Source organism: Myxocyprinus asiaticus, chromosome 11 (assembly GCF_019703515.2).
Source record: "Myxocyprinus asiaticus isolate MX2 ecotype Aquarium Trade chromosome 11, UBuf_Myxa_2, whole genome shotgun sequence".
Classification (NCBI taxonomy): domain Eukaryota; kingdom Metazoa; phylum Chordata; class Actinopteri; order Cypriniformes; family Catostomidae; genus Myxocyprinus; species Myxocyprinus asiaticus.
The window spans coordinates 39,117,104-39,138,659 of NC_059354.1; the positions used below are offsets into that span (position 1 = coordinate 39,117,104).

The 21,556-nt window shown below is 37.4% G+C and overlaps 1 protein-coding gene and 1 pseudogene across 1 annotated transcript in view; both read left to right on the forward strand.

Moving 5' to 3' along the window:
• Positions 1-1,706: 1,706 nt before the first annotated feature.
• On the forward strand, positions 1,707-9,716 carry LOC127448030 (leishmanolysin-like peptidase; annotated as a pseudogene).
• Positions 9,717-17,253: 7,537 nt separating this feature from the next.
• The window catches only part of LOC127448495 (oxysterol-binding protein-related protein 11-like), a 30,752-nt gene continuing 26,449 nt past the window's right edge, over positions 17,254-21,556 (forward strand). The window contains exons 1-5 of the mRNA XM_051711092.1: positions 17,254-17,498; positions 18,464-18,532; positions 18,815-18,990; positions 19,248-19,327; positions 20,307-20,495. Coding sequence (XP_051567052.1) covers positions 17,419-17,498; positions 18,464-18,532; positions 18,815-18,990; positions 19,248-19,327; positions 20,307-20,495 — 594 coding nt within the window. The 5' untranslated portion in view covers positions 17,254-17,418. The remainder of the gene's footprint in view (positions 17,499-18,463; positions 18,533-18,814; positions 18,991-19,247; positions 19,328-20,306; positions 20,496-21,556) is intronic.

The following is a 21,556-nucleotide window of genomic DNA, read 5'->3' on the forward strand; positions in this document are numbered from 1 at the left end:
AAAGGGGGTGCTAAAGAGGCCCCCCCACCAACGCCCATGTGTGAACTTTTGCCCAGCCCTAATGGCCAACAACTCTGATGTGTGTGCAAAATGTCATGAAATTGTAAGCATGCCAATTGCCTCAAAAACACCCAGATATAGGAAGAAAGGAATTATAACAATTAATGCATTGCCATGGCAACAGTATTTAAGATATCAAATATTCCTTTACAATTTTACATCAGCAGTTTCTTGACATTATTATAAACAATTTTGAAGCAAGTAATGTAAACAAAAGAGGGCTATTTCAAAGTCTGTTAAAAGTGCCATACTTCCTGCTGCCAGTTGGTGGCGCTATGACCGTGACCCGTAATAGCCACATCAGTGTGATCAGCCCCCATTACCAAACATACAGCTGAATTTTCATCAAAATCACACAATGCACACAGAAGATATAAAGCACTTCCTGTTTCCCATTTATCACCATAAATGTATTTCTTCACCATTCAAAATATAAAAAATCTATTCGCAATTTAACATCTACAATGTCTTAGCATGATGTTGCATAAATTTGGTTGCAGTCACATGAATCTCCTAGGACAGGGGTTCTCAACGGGGGCATTCAAAAGACACCAGGGGCCTTGAGAGCAAATTAGTAGAGAGGGGGGTGTTAGGTTACAATTGGGGGGCGTTTATCAGTTATAATAATCAAATCTATCATCAATTTCCTCATTGCATTAAAAAGTTTATCTAGACTTGGAGTATATCAGTTGGTTCTCAATTAAACGGGTTGGTACGCATTTGTATCGCTGTTCATCTAATTTTGAAGTCTAGCGACACATCTGAAGTATCTGGTTTAGCAGCGTCAAATATACTGGCGGAGGCACAACCTCAGCTAATGAACCTGTATGGCTTTGTAGATGGATATGGCTCAATGGACAGAGCAGTACGACTGCAAAGCTCTTAAAGTCTGAGCTCTTAAACATGTAGCTTTGCAAGAATCAGTGAGAAGCAAGGCGCAAGAAGTGGAAACCATTTGAATTTGGCACAGAATTCTACATTACCACCCTTGAATTTACTATAATAACACTAACTGTACTTTAGGCAGAAATAGATTGATAATAGATATTATCATATCAGGGAATGAAGGTGTTTGGGGTGCGTGGCCATCAGGTGGCGCCTTAGGCGACCGCCTAGTTTGCCTCTGCCTAGAAATGGCCCCAACTAGGAGGAGTATTTAAAAGTTCAGAGCCTGCGATTTTCAGAAAATCCAAAATATCCGACTTCCTACTGGACGGAGCTAATGACTGTGAGTATAAAAGTTGTTTGGCTTGATGAGAACTATATATGTACCAATTTTGGCGACTCTAGGAGAAAATGGGAGTGCTACAGAGCCCCCCTTACATGCCCATTTTCAAGGGGGCATGTAAGTTGCACCCCTGCAACATTCAAGCAACTTTCAAGGGGGGATGTAAGTTGCACCCCTGCAACTTTGCCCAGCCCTAATGGCCGATAACTCTGATGTGTGTGCAAAATTTAAAAGAGTTTTTACACGTTAAGTATGCCAAAAGTACGAATAAACAAAAGAAAAAATAATAATAATAATAATAATAATAATAACAGTAATAATAATATCGTCGTATAATATTTACTTCATACTGTGTTTTTAAGGGACGTGGACTTTTATTTTGACACGTTGACGCATTGTTTCTGTGTTCATGCTGCCCTGGGTTTATGGGTAAAGCCGTTTTAATGAAAATCTGATTTGACTCCCCCACGTTAAATATTTACATTTTCTATGGTGTCGAGAGGATTTGTGCAGCATGACAGGACAGAGATATGCATGTTAAAGTCACGGGGTGAATAATGGCTTCAGGATGGCAGCAGGCCGGATCAGTTAGAGCTGCTTTACTCTTTAACACTATCATCATCATCACCACCATCATCATCATCATCTTGATCTTTGTCATCATCAGCACCGACGCACACTCGCACGCCTGTAACCATAAAGTGCCAGAGCATATAGGGGTCAGTCCCTCATATCTGTCTTTTATCTGTTTGTCTTTCTACTGAGTTTACATCTATTTAAAGAGACAGTACCTGTTCACCCGTTGCTCAAACAGCTAATGTCTTTAAACTCTAAAATGTAAACACGCCAGAATCCGAAATTTTCTTCAGAGTTTGTGTGGTTAAATGCTAAAAAACATTAATATAAATTGCTTGATTTTTAGAAGACATTCACCCTGCTAAAACAAACAAACAAACAAACAACAACAACAACAAAAAAACAGAACAAACCAGCCTTTGTGGTTTTCGTGGTCTCTCAGCCTGGCCACGCTGATGTTTAGCTGGTCGGTCAGCTGGTTTACCACCCTGACCAGCAAAAAAGTGTCCCGAACCTCTCTGAAACCATCAAAGCTGACCAACCTAACCAGCTGATCTCTATAAACTTTAGTTTTTTTCAGCAGGGCAGGAAGGTTTCATTTTAAGTCTTTCCACACAACCTTTCATTGATCAATATAATCTGTTTGTTTTACCAGTACCAGTACAATAATCTGTACTGACTGAACTTCCAGGTGATACATAAAGTGTTCCTGAAGCCCTGCAGGTTGACCAAAAGAAGCACTGACAAACAGTTAAAGATCCAGATCGAGTACGACTCCGGCTTGGGATGGGTTAGTTATTTGTTTATATGTGGTGCTTAGCTGTTATGCCACATTTTCATGATTATACATTGACTTAACAATATCTTTAATAGGTTAAGTGAAGACAAAAGCAGTCTTGTGAAGGTATGTTTTGACTTGTGCAGTCAGATTTTTAGATTGTATCAATATGCAAAGTTGATTCCAAATACAGTAATGAACATAATTTGTTAAATCTTGAATGGCCTTTCAGCTCCATCTAAATTAGATTGAATGCATGATTGATCTTCTTTGTCTAGGACAAGCTCCTCCCCCAAGCTATTGATTATCTTCAGAAGGCCTTCAGGGTTCGTAGGCAATCTGGTCCAATATTACTGAACAGGTAATTCTCTTCTGAGCTTATATTGTCTGACAGCAAATCCTCTTAAATTTGCAGTCATCTCTGCACTTCTGGAAGCTTGTTGGGTCCTTAATCTTATTAGTGCCTGTTCTTTTATGTCCTGCGTGTGTGTGTGTGTGTGTATATATATATATATATATATATATTTTTTTTTTTTTTTTTTAATGAGTAGACAATGTTCAACAAATCAGTACCTTAGAAAAAGAGATGACCCCCATCGCTACTGTCAGGGACCATGTGCAGACATCACCAAGTGTGGCCCAGTTATTGTTCCTGAACAACATTTGCAGGTGAGGCCCATTGTGACATTATTTATATATACATATTTTGTCCCTTTGACAGCAGGATTATTTAGCTGTTTTTCCCTAACTGCACAGATAGTTGTCAGTCGCAGCATCATGTAAGAGATGAGCCAATCTATGGTGAATATGGTGCACCTGCTGTCACAAAAGCGCCAAGATGCGTTGTGATTTTGTTCGTCTTATTTTAGCTTTGGTGGCTTAAAGGGATATTCACCCAAAAATTTAAATTCTCTTCATTTACGCACCCTCATGCCATCGCAGATGTGAATGACCTTCTCTCTTCTGCTGAACACAAGCAAAGATTTTTAGAAGAATATCTTGGCTCTGTAGGTCCATTCAGTGCAAGTGAATAATAGTAATTCATACGACTCCAGTGGTAAAATCCATGTCTTCTGAAGTGATATGATAGGTGTGGGTGAGAAAAAGATCAATATTTATGTCCTTTATTAATATAAATTCTCCTTCCTGCCCAGTAGGTGGAGATATGCACAAAGAATGTAAAAGTGAAAATGGAGATTTATAGTAAAAAAGGCTTAAATATTTATCTGTTTCTTACCCACAACTATCAAATTGCTTCTGAAGAAATTGATTTAACATGGATTACATCTGTGCTGCCTTTATGTGCTTTTTGGAGCTTCAAAGTTCTGGTCAGCATTCATGTGCACTGAATGGACCAACAGAGCTGAGATATTTTTTCTAAAAATCTTTGTTTGTGTTCAGCTGAAGAAAGAAAGTCACACATCTGCGATGGCATCAGGGGAAATGATGAGAGAATTTTCATTTTAGGATAAATTATTCCTTTAATGTTATATTTTGCCGTTTGTTTTTAGCAACCACATAATGCCCTGATAATCTCTCAGAACACCCTAGTAAGCGAGTTTTGCATTGGCAAGCACTACTACCAATTTCTTCAGAAAATGTAAAAATAGTAGTAGTTCTTCTTCTTTAGCAATGTAGGGTATGTAGTGAGTCTGGGAAGTCCTGTGGCCCCGCCAGCCCACCTGACGGTGAGGGGGTGGAGAGGGCAGATTTTGTGCTGTATGTGAGTGCCATGACCACAGAGCGTTGTGGACAAGAGAACATTGTAGCCTATGCAGCATACTGCCAGCTGGAGTCTGAACTAGACAGGTAACAACAATAGCGGATGAAATGGCAACATAGATGGATGTTAAGATTGAGTCGGCTTCCTTTACACTTTTGAAATAGTTGATACAGTGTGTTGCCAATACTAATGGGAGAATTTCTTCATTTAGACCTATTGCTGGATATGCCAATCTGTGTCCCAATATGATCTCCACTCAAGCTCAGGAGTTTGAAGGGATGCTGTCCACAGTCAAACGCGAGATCATACATGCCCTGGTAATGACATGAAACCCAACACATAATTTGTCTGATGACTGGTGTGACAACTTGAAGCTGTGTAATAATAATCATTTTTTTTTTGTTCTGTATCTCAGGGTTTTTCTGCAGGGCTCTTTGCCTTTTACCATGATGATGATGGCAAACCTTCACCTTTCATTGACACCTTACAATGAAAGGTGAAGGGAAGGTGTGTTTGTATATCATTATGTTTGAAATATTATAAAATGTGCATACACTGTATGTGCATGAGTAATTGATTAAATGAGTACTCGTTCCACTAGTAAAAACACTACTCAAATATTGCAATTTGATTTTCCTTTGTGCCTTTGCCTGCCGTGGGCAACAATGAACCTGTTTTTCTCACCTAAATTTTGCCGTTACAACTCAGTGCATAGGTTGGCGTTGGATGCATAACATTGTTAAAGGAATAGTTCTCCCAAAAATAAAATGTAAATTTTTTAAAGTGATTGTATCGCTTCAGAAGACTTAGAATGTATGGTTCTATGTGCGAGTGCAAATGTTTGTTTGTTTTGTCATTTTTGAATATAGATGTTGTTTATGCATAGTGCTCTTTTTTTAATTAGAAAAACAGGTTGTAAAGTTAAAGGTTAAACTTAAATTCTTAATTTCAAGTAATCAATTACTTGTTTTTTGAGTACAAGATGACAAAATTACACAAAATGCCCATCCATAATACCGTTCATAAATGTGTTATATATAATGGATCTTTTGTTTTAATGGACCTTTATTGATTAAATATTTGGCCATGTTTACACAGCAGATTTGACAAATTAACTCATGCCTCGATTGGACTTGTTTATTGAATAACGTTGACAGTTGTGATAAGACTTTCCAGTGTTAAGGAAATTGTCATTTTTAATATTTACTGTACTTCAGCCACTGTCACTATGGTTACAGATGTTATTCAAGGCTATCGCAAGAATAGAAAAGGGGCTTGACTTTCGAATGGCTTCTGTAAACTGTTGTATGAACAGGACAATTTTGAGTGTAAACATGGTTTTCGATTCAAAAGATTTATCTAGCACTCTTTCTTTTACACTTTCTTTCTCTCTCAGTTTAGGGTTATATCAGTGGAGTGATAAAGTCATTAAAAGAGCAACTTGGCTGTGGGACATCCTTGGTGGCCGCATGGTGCGACACAACGTCTGTCTTCTGGTCACTCCACGTGTAGTGGTGAGTGAGGGTTTATTTTCTGAAATGGGTAGTTCACCCAAAAATGAAAATTCTGTCATCATTTACTCACCCTGATGTCGTTACAAACCCGTATGACTTTCCTGCTTGGAACAAAAAAGGAAATGATTTCCTCAGTCATCATTCATCTTTTTTCTATAAAGTAATTGGTTACTGAGGCTGTCAGTCACTAATATACAGTACCGCCTATCTTCTCCTGTTGTGTTCCACAGAAGAAAGTATGTCATATGGGTTTGAAACAGCTTAAGGGTTAGAAAATATAACATCATTTTTATTTTGGGGTGAACACTATACAATTGGCTACATCAGTGCTCATTAATCATTAGTGGCGCTAATTTATTTGTTTTGAATGTTTTTTTTGTTTTTTTTCAGGAGGAAGCCAGGAGACATTTCAGTTGCCCCATTCTAGAGGGCATGGAACTGGAGAACCAAGGAGGTGCTGGCACAGAATTCAACCACTGGGAAAAACGACTTTTAGAGGTACTGAAGCAACATACTTAGGTGTGACATTCACTGGCACAAAAGGATGAAGTATGTAATTTCTGTGCTACTAGTGTCACCAAACGCCACAGTGTTTAAATCAACATTAAGCTGGGGTTGGAGAAAGTATTTTAACTTGGACCTTTTAATGTCACTTTTAACTGTTTTAGAGTCGGTACCATTGTTTTTATTATTTTTAATGTAATTGTTTTTATTTTATTTTAATATGTATGTTTTTAATCAGAATGAGGCGATGACAGGATCTCATACACAGAACAGAGTATTTTCCAGAATTACTTTGGCTATAATGGAGGATACGGGGTAAGAGAACTACTGCTGTTCCTGGTAGAGCAGTTTATTCACTAATAAATATATGAATTATTCACTGATGCATGAGCTGTCATATCTAAATTATTAATATAGTATGTTAGTCACAAAAGCACTCATTTAGTAATTTAAGATTGGCTAGAATTGTAAGTCTGTCTTATCGATGACATCTCTCTGTTGTTGTCTGTGTTTAGATGGTACAGATCCAATTACAGTATGGCAGAGAATCTGGAGTGGGGAAGAGGTTTGGGCTGTGACTTCATGATGAAAAGCTGTAAATTCTGGATAGACCAACATCGGCATGCGCAAGCTACATGAGATGTAGGTGGTTAGAATAGGCAGCAACATCTCCTCATCACTGACCCTCAACACTGGAGCCCGGCAGGGCTGTGTTCTCAGCCCACTACTGTATTCCTTGTACACACATGACTGTGTGGCAACACATAGCTCCAATGCCATCATTAAGTTTGCTGATGACACGACGGTGGTAGGTCTGATCACTGACAATGATGAAACAGCCTACAGAGAGGAGGTGCACACTCTGACACACTGGTGTCAGGAGCACAACCTCTCCTTCAATGTCAGTAAGACAAAGGAGCTTGTGGTGGACTTCAGAAGAAAAGACAGAGAACACAGTCCCATCACCATCAATGGAGCACCAGTGGAGAGAGTCAGCAGCTTCAAGTTCCTGGGTGTCCACATCACTGAGGAACTCACATGGTCCATCCACACTGAAGTCGTTGTGAAGAAGGCTCATCAGCGCCTCTTCTTCCTGAGACGGCTGAGGAAGTTTGGAATGAACCGCCACATCCTCACACGGTTCTACACCTGCACTGTAGAGAGCATCCTGACTGGCTGCATCTCTGCCTGGTACGGCAATAGCACCGCCCACAACCGCAAAGCACTGCAAAGGGTGGTGCGAACTGCCAGACACATCATCGGAGGTGAGCTTCCCTCCCTCCAGGAAATATATACAAGGCGGTGTGTGAAAAAAGCTCGGAGGATCATCAGAGACTCCAGCCACCCGAGCCATGGGCTGTTCTCACTGCTACCATCAGGCAGGTGGTATCGCAGCATCAGGACCCGCACCAGCCGACTCCATGATAGCTTCTTCCCCCAAGCAATCAGACTTCTGAACTCTTGATCTCCCACAATCAAAATACATCAGCACTGCACTTTATTACGCTTACTCTTATATCTCACACCGGACTGTCATAAATTATATTATTATTATATTATATTCTCTCTTAACAACTGACTATCAACCGACAGCCTGAATGTCAATACAGTACAATACTGTACATTCTATATATACTATATATACTTTTTTTATATATTTATTTTTTATTTTTATTGAATAATGTGTATCTATATAGTGCGTATTGTATACTGTACAGTGTATGTTATTATTTGTATATTGTTGAGTGTAATTATGTGTATATCAGATGTTTAAATTGTGCTGTGTTAATTTGATGTTATTGTAAATTGGTATATGTCTCATCACTGTCACAACTGCTATGTTGATCGGAACTGCACCCAAGAATTTCACACACCATTGCACTTGTGTATATGGCTGTGTGACAATAAAGTGATTTGATTGGATTTGATTTGATTATAAAACTGTGTGCATTCGTGTATAAATCTGTCATCCAGTTTTTGTAAATTGACTTTTGTTTTTTGTTTTGTTTTGTTTTGCTTTGCAAGTATCATTATTACGATTGCTCATACTTCGGGTTAGGCATTTGAACAAAGCCGTGACCCTTTTAATAGAGATTTGGGGTTGACTTGGGCCAGTAAGTAACCACCTAGAAACAACTGAGAACACCCTAGCTGCTGCTTAGCATTTCACTGAAAACCACTCTGAACACCTTAGCAACCACATAGCAACACCCTGGCAACCACCCAGACACTCTAGAGTTTTTTACAGGTTAAATGTAAAAGTCTAGTTTATTTATCAGATTGGACTTCATCAGATTATGAATGTTGTACATCTACAACAGTTCTTTATTTTCACATCTCGAATCCAGTTGGCCTCCACTGTAGTGTTTTATATTATCTAGAGAATTGGCTATGGAAAAGACTTTATAGGTTTGATCTGATGAGGTTCTTTCGAGTAACTTGTTTTTGAAACAGGAGGCTGACACTGAGCCCGTACTGTGGTTCTGTGAGAAGCGCACCTCTGCAGCTCACTTGCAGGCAGGACCAGCTGGCAGTGGCCGTGTGTAACCTGCAGAAATTTCCTCAGGCACTACCTCAGGAGTACCAGGTTAAAGCACAAATCACAAAAATGTTACGCCAGGTTTTCAAGTTAAACTTTGGGAAATGCTGTGGACATAATGTGCTCTATTCGTAGAAATCAATAAAAACAACTCAGTACAAAGAAAGTAGAGCAAACAAGATAAACAGAGTAGTGGTGGTAGATTTGACTGCAGTATAAAATGTTAAATATTGTCTGATTGTTAATTAAGTTTGAATAAATCAGTTTCAATATGATTAACCCTCTCCATCCTGTAGTACTTTGACCGTATCCCTGGTGTCCCTGAGGACGATTTATCAGCGTATGGAGGGGCCGTGGAGATCGCAGACTACTGTCCCTTCAGTCAGGAGTTCAGCTGGCACGTGGGTGGCGAGTACCAGCGTGGGTCTTACTGCAGGGTACAGGAAAACCAGCCAGGTGATGAGCCACTCCCAACATCCCCACCCAACTTCCTGGGTTTTGAATCAGAATGGGAAGTGTCACTTGCTTTTACCCTCTTTGTTTTTTTTGGTTGTGAACTCTACTTGTAATTTTTTTTAGCCATATGGAGGAACTATGGGGCAGAACAGTACGGCCCGGGGTCAGCGTGTCTGTACCAGAAGTCAGCGTTTGTAATGGAACAGTGCACCAAACGCATGACCTATCCAGACTAGGGCAGTGGGTGCTATAAGGTAATGATGTTGAACTGTGATAAAATGTTATTTCCCGTTTTGTTTTGTGTTTATGTTTTTTTTGTTTTGTTTTGTTAGGGCTAGGGATTTGAACAAAGCCGTAAACCTTCTAAGACTGGTGGAAAAAAAATCTCGTAGACTTGCATTAAAGGAGGGACCCGAGCAATATTTAGGTACCAGAATATCGTAGAAACTTGGGGTTGACTTGGGCCAGTAAGTGACCACCTAGAAACCACTGGAAACACCCCAGCAACCACTTAGCATTTCATTGAAAACCACTGTGAACACCTTAGCAACCATATAGCCATAGAGTTTTTATGGGAAACGCTCTCAATGGGGCGCATGGTAAGTTGTGCGTGGACCACGGAGGGTAGCATGAGCGTCCACATGCTGTGAGTCTCCGCAGTGTCATGCACAACGAGCCACGTGATAAGATGCGTGGATTGACGGTCTCAGAAGCAGAGGCAACTGAGACTTGTCCTCTGCCACCCGGATTGAGGTGAGTAACCACACCACCACGAGGACCTACTAAGAAGCAGTAATTGGGCATTGCAAATTGGGAGAAAAGGGGATAAAAATATAAACTATGAACTAACATAAACAAATAACATTAACCAAGATTAATAAATGCTTTAAAAAATATTTTTCATTGTTTATGATATCTAATGCATTTACGAATAGAACCAAATTGTGAAGTGTTATTGATAAATGTAAAACAAAGAGAAGTGATATGAGGAAATATTTAAGATTCTGCACAATTTCTAGGTCAATAATTTAAAACACTAATAAAGCACTAAACAAATTTGTGACATTGACCATGCTAGCAATGATTTGAACATTCTCCAATCATGCTGGGATAATCTGGATTATCAGGGTTTGCACAAACCTTTGCAGTGCATGCTTTTTTAAAGCTAAAGGGGGCCTACTGAATAATAATACATTTAGAAATGTGGAACTTTTCACTCAAACAGTTATGCCTATTATATCATTTGTAATATTTAAATTAGAAACATGCAAAATATATGCATTTTTACTAGTGGTCTAAGACTTGTGGAGCCCATTATACAACCCCAATTCAGAAAAAGTTGGGACAGTATGAAAAATGCTAATAAAACAAAAATCTGATTTGTAAATTATAATCACCCTTTGCTATATTGAAAGCACTACAACTACACATTATGTTTTATCCTGTGAATTTCATTGTGTTTTTTTTTTGTTTTTTTTTTAAATGTACAGTAATTTCAAATCAGAGGATTGCAACACAGTCGAGTGTTTACCACTGTGGAACATCACCATTTCTTCTAATAACACTTAAGCATTTGGGCACTGAAGACACAAGTTTAAGTTTAGAAAGTGGAATTTTCCCCCATACATCCATTATGTAGGTTTATAGCTACACAATTGTATGGGGTCTTCGTTGCTGTATTGTGCGCTTCATAATGCACCGCACATTCTCAATTGGAGACAGGTCAGGACTTCAGGCAGGACAACCTAGCTCCCACACTATCTGCTTACACAGCCATGCACTTGAAATCCGGGCAGTATGTGGTTTGAAGTTGTCCTGCTGGAAAATGCAGGGATGTCTCTGGAAAAGACTGTGCTTGATTGCAGTATATGCTGCTCCAAAATTTGTACATGCGTATCTGTCTGCATTCATGGTGTTCTCACAGATGTGCGAGTTACCCATGCCATGGGCTCTGATACACCCTTGGCCCATACAGACACTGGCTTTTGGACCTGATGCTAATAACAGCTTGGATGGCCCTTTCCCTCTTTGGCCGGGATAACATGATGGCTGTGTTTTTCAAAAACTATTTGAAATGTGGACTCTTTAGACCAAAAAACACAGTTCCACTGTTCTACTTTCCATCTAAGATGAGAACGAGCCCAGAGAAGTCATCAGCACTTCTGGACAGTGTTGATGTAGGGCTTCTGCTTTGCATAATAAAGTCTTAACTTGCATCTGTGGATGCAGCGGCAAATGGTGTTGACTAAAAAAGGTTCACTAAAGTAATCCCAAGCCCATGTTCATGATATCCATTACAGATGAATGATGTTTTTTAAGACAGTGATGTCTGAGGGATCAAAGATCATACGCATTCAGAAGTGGTTTTCGTCTTGCCCTTTACGCACCAACATTTGACCAGATTCCTTGAATCTTTTAACTATATTGTGCACTGTAGAGGGTGAAATGCCCCAAATCCTTCCAATTTGTCTTTGGGGAACATTGTTCTCAAAGTGCTGGATTATTTGCTTAAGCATCTGTTGGCAAATTGATAAGTCTCGAATGATCCTTGCTCTTGAAGTACTAGGCTGTTTTTGGAGGCTCCTTATACAGTATACAGTACTATGACACAACTGCCTCACCTGTTTCACATCTCCTGTTTCACATCGGCTTGTTATTTCAACTCATCAAATTGTTATTAGTCATAAATTGCCCCTGTCTCAACTTTTTTGGAGCGTGTTGCAATCATCTGATTTGAAATTACTGTACATTTTCTGAAAATAAATAAATAAATAAATGAAATTCACAGGGTAAAACATCATATAATGTGTAGTTGTAGTGCTTTCAATATAGCAAGGGGTGAATATAATTTACAAATCACTCCTTTTTGTTTTTATTAGCATTTTTATACTGTCCCAACTTTTTCGGAATTGGGGTTGTATTTGTGTTTCAGTTGTTTATCTGAAATAGTTATTTGGAAAATTCAGCATGTTTAAGGTTCTCTGTTTACCTTGAAATGTGTTGCCATATTTTGGTCCTAAAGGGCTGTCCTATCAAGGGCTGCAGATTTTCGATTTTGTTTTCTAGTAATCAGTTCACTAAAAGCCCTTGAGAAAGTGCTTTTCATAGTCCTTTTAAGAGGTCAGATGACATTGGCTGCATCGTTGTTTTAAATGGTTTAATTTTTTTAACACAAATATTTGTCATGCTCAGTTCTTAGCAAGGTGCCATTAGTTGGGCTCTTGACATTTGCTTTGTGGCAAAAAAATTGTTAATGAGCTTTGCCATTCATCCTTTAGACCAAAAACCGTATAACACTGTTATTTTTGTAGTAGTGTAAAACATTTAAAAGTTACTTAGTTTTTGTGGTACAATCCATTGGCTGGCTGGGTGATATAACAAAACAATTTGCAATATTTTTCAGCCTTTTTAATGACATTTGATATATATATATATATATATATATATATATATATATATATATATATATATATATATATATATCAGTATTTGTGTATTTGTTTCTCTTTCAGAGAGGAACTGTCATTTGGGCCAAACTGCAATTGTAGCCAATTAGATTCAAAATGCTTCATGCAATTGGTAAAATAAATTAAAATATTGTTAAAAAAAACATTTTCACTAAGTGCGAAACTGTGAAACTAGTCTAAATTTAGAGCCAAATATAAAGCGCATTAAAATCAGCACACTTAATTTTATCGATAAAAAATCAAGCAACATCTTCACAATGTTTCTTAATTTGACATCCATGGCAAAATAATTGTGAATATTTGAGATCATTAGAAACAGCATCCAGCTCTACATTCCTTTATAAAAGAACTAGTGCCAGTCAAAGTGCATACTGTAGATCAGCTCTGGGATGAAAAATAAAAATCAATCTTCATGTTGAAAACATTTGGGCTGAGTCACAATACAAGTAAATGGGAGCAGGTATTGATTGTTTTGCTACTGAAGTGCTAATAATGACAAAAATAGAAAACACTATGCTTTCTCATCACAATGTATTTGAATTTATAAACATATTCAAAATGTAGCAATTATTTAAAAAGAAGAAACTGGGAACAAAAACTGAGGAGCTGCACTCGCCATGTTATTTTTGGTAATAAATTGTTACTGTTTAGGTGTCAAGGACTATTAAAGGTATCAGTATGTAATGTAAGTATCTGTAATATTACTTGTTCTTTTCTAATCTTAAAATATTTCATGCCCACTAATTCAGTGCATAGAGTTAAACCATTGGCCATGCTTGAACTGTTTTTAGGATTGTAATATTTGATTTCTTTTTCTTTAGGTTAGAACATGTTTGAACAAACACAGTGTTAATCAAATGCAGGTTAACTGTTTTGACATTGCAAACAGCTTGAGAGATAAACATGGCATCTTTAACTATAACACTGATTTTAGAGTCTTTTGGATGTGGTATACTGTGTTTATGTGGTTTATTACAATACGTTACTGTACTGGTAGCTGCTATGTAAAGATATGTTTCTTTTTTAGTCTACTAATTGAAGAGATACATTTTTTGTTATACTGAGCAAATAGGATTCCAGATTTCATAGTGGACTTATAGGAGATCTACTCTTTTCATGAAATCTGATATTGAAAGAGTCCTTTTTTTGCCCACAACAAAACATGATGTGATTTTGCTATAAATTACTGTATGTAGGTATCCTTTTATTTAATATTCTGAAATGATGGACTGAGTGAGCCTTTCAGTTTCAGGGGCTCAATATGATGTAACTGAAGAAGTTTTGTACTCTCAATCAAACCTCAACTAAAATGCCTTTCCATTTATGGTATTATTATTTTAACTGTGTAGTAGATCATTTTTTCTGAACATATTTTAAACTTTCTTAGATTGAAAGAAAGGCTTTGTATTTTGTTGAAAGTTTAGAAACCATTTTTTAGGGTATTGCCATTATTTCTTGCCTTTTTCATTGTAATTATTGCTGCTGCATAAACTGTGATTCTATTATTAGCGGTAACTCAGTTTGCCATTTGCCACAGCATTTGAATTTATGAAGTTAAAAGTTTCTAAAGTCATAACTTGCACTTTCTGTAACTACATTTCTCTTGAGATTACCTAGACAAAAATGCTTTAATGTAAAAAAAAAAAAAAACTTTTTAATGTTATGTTGACGTTATCCAAAGAAATTTGTACTGTGATCTCTTTTTCCAAGTTTTTACCATTTTCCCACAAATGCACTGCTTTAATTTCCTGTTACTGTGGTACTGTACTTACTGTACTTACGTACTATATTTGTCTTTTCCGTTTTCTTGATCTTCATCTTTAGAATATCGAATTAATTTATTATTCAATTTCTGAATGTTTTTTTAGTAGGCAAATGCTATGTGGAAGCTGCTAAACAATTATTTTATATTACAGATTGCACTGCCCCACTGTAGCCTATTTAACGATTTGTAAAAGAAAAATACAAATTGTTAAATAGGCTACAGAAGAGAAAATCAACTTCTAGGCAAACCTGCACATGAATATCGACTTGTAGTCAATATGACTAAACAAAACAAAATGTAAATTAGTTGAAGAAAGCTGTGAGACCAAAGACAAGTTAATGCAGAACATAAACTAAGAATCTAGAACCGCAAAATCTATGATGTTCTATCATGTTTTGTATCTTTGTAAACATAAGTGATCTCTTTTAATGTTCCTCAATTAAAAGCAATAGTAATCACTGTCACTTAATAGCAATCACTGTCACCTCCCGTTGGACTTGAGACACACTTTGCATATTTTTTTTTTCCCCAATAAAATTGTTTATGAACAACAAAGAGGTATTTTCTTTCATTTTAAATGTAACTTATGATTGAAACTGCAATTTTAGTAAATAAGGATTAGTGAACAACAAAAAATGGTGAAGTAAGCAAATCATAAATGAAAATAAAAGCCTCATCCTGGACCAGCAAACTATTGTGATTGGTCCGTTTGCATCCACGGTGATAAAAGTTACATATAACAGGTGATACCCCCTCACTATTCAGGTGCTGGTTAATTACCATTAATGTCCTGATAATTGATTGAGTAAACGTTCGATTCCATATCGGCAACACATTCTTGCTTTTAAAAATGCCTTTTAGCCCAAGACCATTCTAAAAGGTTTTAAAGGGATAGTTCACCCAAAAATAAAAATTCTCTCATCATTTACTCACCCTCATGCCATCCCAGATGTGTATGACTTACTTCTGCTGAACACAAATGAAGATTTTTAGAAGAATAATTCCACTCTGTTGGTCCACACAATGAAAGTGAATGGGTACCAGAATGCACATAAAGGCAGCATCAAAGTCCGTAAGATTCCAGTAGTTAAATCAATATCTTTAGAAGTGATATGATAGGTGTGGGTGAAAAATAGATAAATATTTAAGTCCTTTTTACTATAAATTCTCCTCCCTCCCCAGTAGGTGGCGATATGAATGAAGAATGCCAGTCGGCAAAACACAAAAAGAAGAAGAATGTGGAAGTAGAGGTCTGCATTCCCACGGAACTCCGGCAGGACCCGATTAGATTTTTTGCGGAGTGAGATTAAATTTCCGAGTTGAAGGCGGTAGCAGACAGTTCTTTCAATGAGTTGTGTGTGGCAGTATTTTAATTTATGAATGAACCCCCCCCCCGCAATAATTATTTATTTTACAATTCATTTTTTTTTTGATGACAATAAACTGAAAATACAACTTAAAAATGTGCACACAGCACATGCATCAAATTATCCAATATTTAGTGCAGGCTATGCAGGTTGACAACGGGGCTTTAGAGGAATGGCAGAGCAAAGTGCGAAAACACTGTGACAAGGATGTGAAATTCTGACTGGAAAATGGTCAATTTAGTGTTAAAAAAAATCAACCTCAGGCAATCATGTCACACGTTATCTGATAATAGCAATAACAGACAAATAAAACATTCTACGTGTACACTTTCTGTCTATTTGTATGGCTTTTGCATAGTGTGGAAAACAAATGAGGGGTTATGGAAACAAGAGCGGTTGGGAAGACAATCACAGCGGGCAGAGAGCAGGTGAATGTGGAGTAAAATTCAGAGGGAGCATTCGGGTACAGGATGGAAAATTGCAGGAGAGGGATGGTAAAAAAAAAAAAACAGTCCCACGCAGACCTCTGTGGAAGTGAAAGTGGAGATTCATAGCACAAAAGGACTTAAATAGTTATCTGTTTCTCATCCACAAGTATCATATTGCTTTTGAAGATATAGACTCAACCACTGGAGTCTTATGTTGGATTACTTATGCTGCCTTTATGTGCTTTTTGGAGCTTAAAAATGTTGGTACCCATTCACTTGCATTGTGAGGACCAACTGAGGTGAGATATTCTTCTTAAAATCTTTGTTTGTGGTCAGCAGAAGAAAGTAAGTCATATCTGGGATGGCATGAGGGTGAGTAAATGATGAGAGAATTTTCATTTTTGGGGGAATCATCCCTTTAAGGTTCATTCAGTGTCCCATAAGGGATTCAGCCTTCTAAAATCCTTTACCAGGGTCTTTGTCACCCCAAAAAATCCACAGGTTTTGGTTTAGCACATGTAACATAGTGGTTATTATCCAGTTCCTCATTTCTTATTTTCAATTAATTTGTTGAATGTATAATAATATATCTTTATTCCACACACACACACACACACACTACATACTACATACTGCCTGGGACTTTTACTTTGAAATGTGAGAATTTTGAAAGTAAAAGATCGCTAAATAATAAAATTGAATCAAAATAAAATATTCCTAAATTATATTTATTCTATGCACCGAATAATTACAACAACATTTTCTGTGAATGAGTCTGTGCTTTTAGTATTTTGTCTATACTGTTGTCACGTGATGCGTGTCCTGACGACTTCACGCTCTGTCATGGCTGCGCGAGACATAAATGTGCCAGTGGGTCTGTGAATCAGAGCAGAAAACTGGTGCGATGATTAAAACAGCGGCTATAACAGATAGTTTTGACTTGTGTTTCGCCATATGAAATCAGTTGGTTGGTGTTTTGTGCGTCAAGTGTAGCTCACAGGAAGGATCTCATCATGCAGACTGAAGCCGTGATGGAGCATCACAGCGGCTCACAGAGTTCCTGCAAGACGGGCTCCAAATCTTGGCAGTACAGGTACTGTACACACTACATACTGTCATTGTGATATCTGCGTTCTTCATAAGGCTTGAGCTCTGTGAACAATTTTATTATAATGCTTACATTGCGAGCACTGTATTGAAACCACTCGTACTCCTTTTTAAATTCATGTTAAGTCAGCCCTCTTACCGCACAGACTCATTTCAGACTATATTTTGTGATCATTTTAGTCTTAAAGGGATAGTTCACTCAAAAATGAATATTGTCTTAACATTTACCCACCCTCATGCCATCCCAGATGACTTACTTTCTTCTGCAGAACACAAATGATTTTTAGAAAAATATCTCAGCTCTTTAGGTCCAGACAATGCAAGTAAGTGGTGGCCAGAACTTTGAAGCTCCAAAAAGCACATAAAGGCTGCATAAAAGTAATACATATGACTCTTCTGAAGCAGTGTAGGTGAGAAACAGAACAAGATTTAAGTATTTTTTTTACTATTGTTTTACTTAAAATATTGATCTGTTTCTCACCTACATGGATTTAACCACTGGAGTCAAATGGATTGCTTTCATGCTCCCTTTATGTGCTATTTGGAGCTTCAAAGTTCTGGTTACCATTCACTTGCATAGTGTGGACCTACAGAGCTGAGATATTCTTCTAAAAATCTTTGTGTTCTGCAGAAAAAAATAAAGTCATAGACATCTGGGATGGCCTGAAGGTAAGTAAATGATGAGATAATTAAAATATTTGGGTGAACTATCTCATTAAGTGTGTTATATATCTTTTGATTTGATTAATTTTGTATTTTTAAGACTTCTATTTTGGCTCTGCTATTTGGATATCACTCTCCCAGGAGCCTGTGAATGGTTTGTTAGGATGTACAGTTTAGTATACAACTTTATAATTGTAATGTAGTGATCTAATCCTTTGGTCATGGTATGGATAACTGGCACACGACATAAAAGTGTAATGGCTTCTTTCATTTTTTTATGAACTAAAGCGATCTGATGGAAAAGGTGGATGGTTATTTGATGAAGTACACCAATCTTGTGACTGGATGGCAGTATCGGTAAGTACTGCTTCTGATATATCCACCTCTTATAAGCAGGCCCTCACGACATCTGTAGCCGAACACACTGTACTCTTATAGATTGCTTAAAACAATCAAATGACCCCAAATATTTAATAAACAAACATGAATATATAGGACTTTCAATGATTAGAGTTTGAGTTTTGAAGGCACAGTTTTTTTTATGGATCTGCTTGTAAGTGCTTTTTATGTATGTTCAGAGAAGAAAGGGGGCAGAACTTTCTCACCTTTGTCCCAAACTGTTATATTTCCTCTTTCTAGATATTTTGTCCTCAACAATGAAGCAGGGCTGCTGGAATACTTTGTGAATGAGCAGTCCAGAAATCTGAAGCCCCGTGGCTTGCTGCCATTAGCCGGTGCAGTGATATCACCGAGCGATGAAGATTCGCACACCTTCACTGTCAATGCCATTAGCGGAGAGCAGTACAAACTCAGAGGTTGTCACATGACTCAATCTCTTTGACTCTTTCTCTTTCACTGCTTTTTTTAAATTTCAGATGGTTTCACTTCCTCTTTATATTGTCATTGGTGTGGATGGCATTGTTTAGTATAAATAAAATGACCTTAGTAAAAAAGTATCATATTAACATATGTATTGCTGGTCAAATCTAAAATAAATTGATTCAAATAATTTGGTGTATTTAAAGCTTATGTGCTGAAAGTATATTGAATGTGCCTGTTTGTGTAATTTCAGCCACGGATGCAAAGGAGCGACAGCACTGGGTCAGCCGCCTGCAAATCTGTGCACAGCACCATACAGAGGCGATGGGCAAGGTTAGACTTACAGCAAGATGCCTGCCATACTGTTAATTCAACTGTAATGCTCATGACTTCTGAAGTAACAGGGGCCATTGGCTGTTCAGGACAATCTGTTCATCCTTAAAGGGATAGTTCACCCAAAATGAAAATTCTCTCATTATTTACTCGCCCTCATGCCATCCCAGATGTGTATGACTTTCTTTCTCCTTCAGAACACAAACTAATATTTTTAGAAGAATATCTCAGATCTATAGGTCCACACTATGCAAGTGAATGGTGACCAAAACTTTGAAGCTCCAGAAAGCACATAAAGGCAGCATAAATGTAATCCATACAACTCCAGTGTTTCAATCCATGTCTTCTGAAGCGATTCATTCGATTTAGGGTGAGAACAGACCAAAATATAACTCCTCCATTGTAAATCGTGACATCAACAGTCTCCTTGTTGATAATGATTTTAAGCTTGACTACAATTCCTAGCACCATCTAGCGCTCTGTTTATGCATCAAACGATAGGAAGTGTAATCAAGCTTGAAATCATCGCCTCTGAAGACTTGGATTAAACCACTGGATTACTTTTATGCTGCCTTTAAATGCTTTTTGGAGCTTCAAAGTTTTGGTCACCATTCACTTGCATTGTATGGACCAACAGAGCTGAGATATTCTTCTAAAAAGCTTCATTTGTGTTCTGCTGATGAAAGAAAATAATACACATCAAGGGTGAGTAAATTATGAGAGAATTTTCATTTTTGGGTAAACATTCCTTTAATGCTTCAAGGAATAGTTCACCCAAAAATAAAGATATTGTTATCATGTACTCACCCTTGTGTCATTCCTTAGCTTTATGACTTAATTTCTTCATTGGAACACAATTGGTGATATTTTGCAGAATGTCTGAGCTGCGGTTTTTCATACAATGAATGTATGTACTGAAAGAAAATTATGACAGAATTTTCATTTTCAGAAAAACTAACCCTTATGCATACCTCCACAGACAAACCCACCTCTCCAGACTCGCAGTCTCTCTATTGCATCTCAGGGCAGTGGCAGTTCTCCAGGATCTCAGCATAGGATCAACCAGAACACAAACGCTCTGTTGGGCCTGTCCCAGCTGCAGAGGGGCTCCTCTCTCTACTCCAGTAGGAAATCCCTGCTGCCTGATCACCTGCTGGAGGCCAGAGAGGTGAGACTGGGAAAATAATTGATTCTTTCAGAGGCCTCAGTAGCACATTTGCTCTGTAACTTTATGACTTTGTAAATACATTAACTGTTTGTATGTTACATCATAATGCAGAGAAAGAGGGTGAGTCATGTCTGGGATACATATCGAAAGAAATTATATTTTGTTTAAAGAAAAAAATTATAATAAATACATACATTTTATATATATAATAAATAAATATATATATATATATATATATATATATATATATATATATATATATATACATACACACACACACACAGTATTGCATTGTGACATTTGTTTTCTTGAGATATTTGTGTCATGAAATATGTACATTGTGGCATTCAGTTATTTTTACCATAATGAAAAAAATCTAATTCTCATTGCTATAATGGGAAGAAAACAAAAATGTAATGCTAAAGTTGATAAATATTTATACTTCATATACATACAGTTTAAGTCAGAAGTTTACACACACTTAGGTTGAACTCATTTAAACTAATTTTTTAAGCACTCCACAGATTTCATATTAGCAAACTATAGTTTTGGCAAGTCGTTTAGAACATCTACTTTGTGCATGACACAAGTAATTTTTCCAACAATTGTTTACAGACAGATTGTTTCACTTTTAATTGACTATATCACAATTCCAGTGGTGCCACGTTCATCTGTACAGACAATAGTACGCAAGTATAAACACCATGGGACCATGCAGCCATCATACCGCTCAGGAAGGAGATGCATTCTGTCTCCTAGAGATGAACATAATTTGCTGCGAAAAGTGCAAATCAATCCCAGAACAACAGCAAAGGACCCTGTGAAGATGCTGGAGGAAACAGGTAGATGGGTATCTATATCCACAGTAAAACAAGTCCTACATTGACATAACCTGAAAGGCTACTCAGCAAGGAAGAAGCCCCTGCAAAACCACTATAAAAAAGCCAGACTACAGTTTGCAAGTGCACATGGGGACAAAGATCTTACTTTTTGGAGAGATGTCCTCTGGTCTGATGAAGCAAAAATTGAACTGTTTGGCCATAATGACCATCGTTATGTTT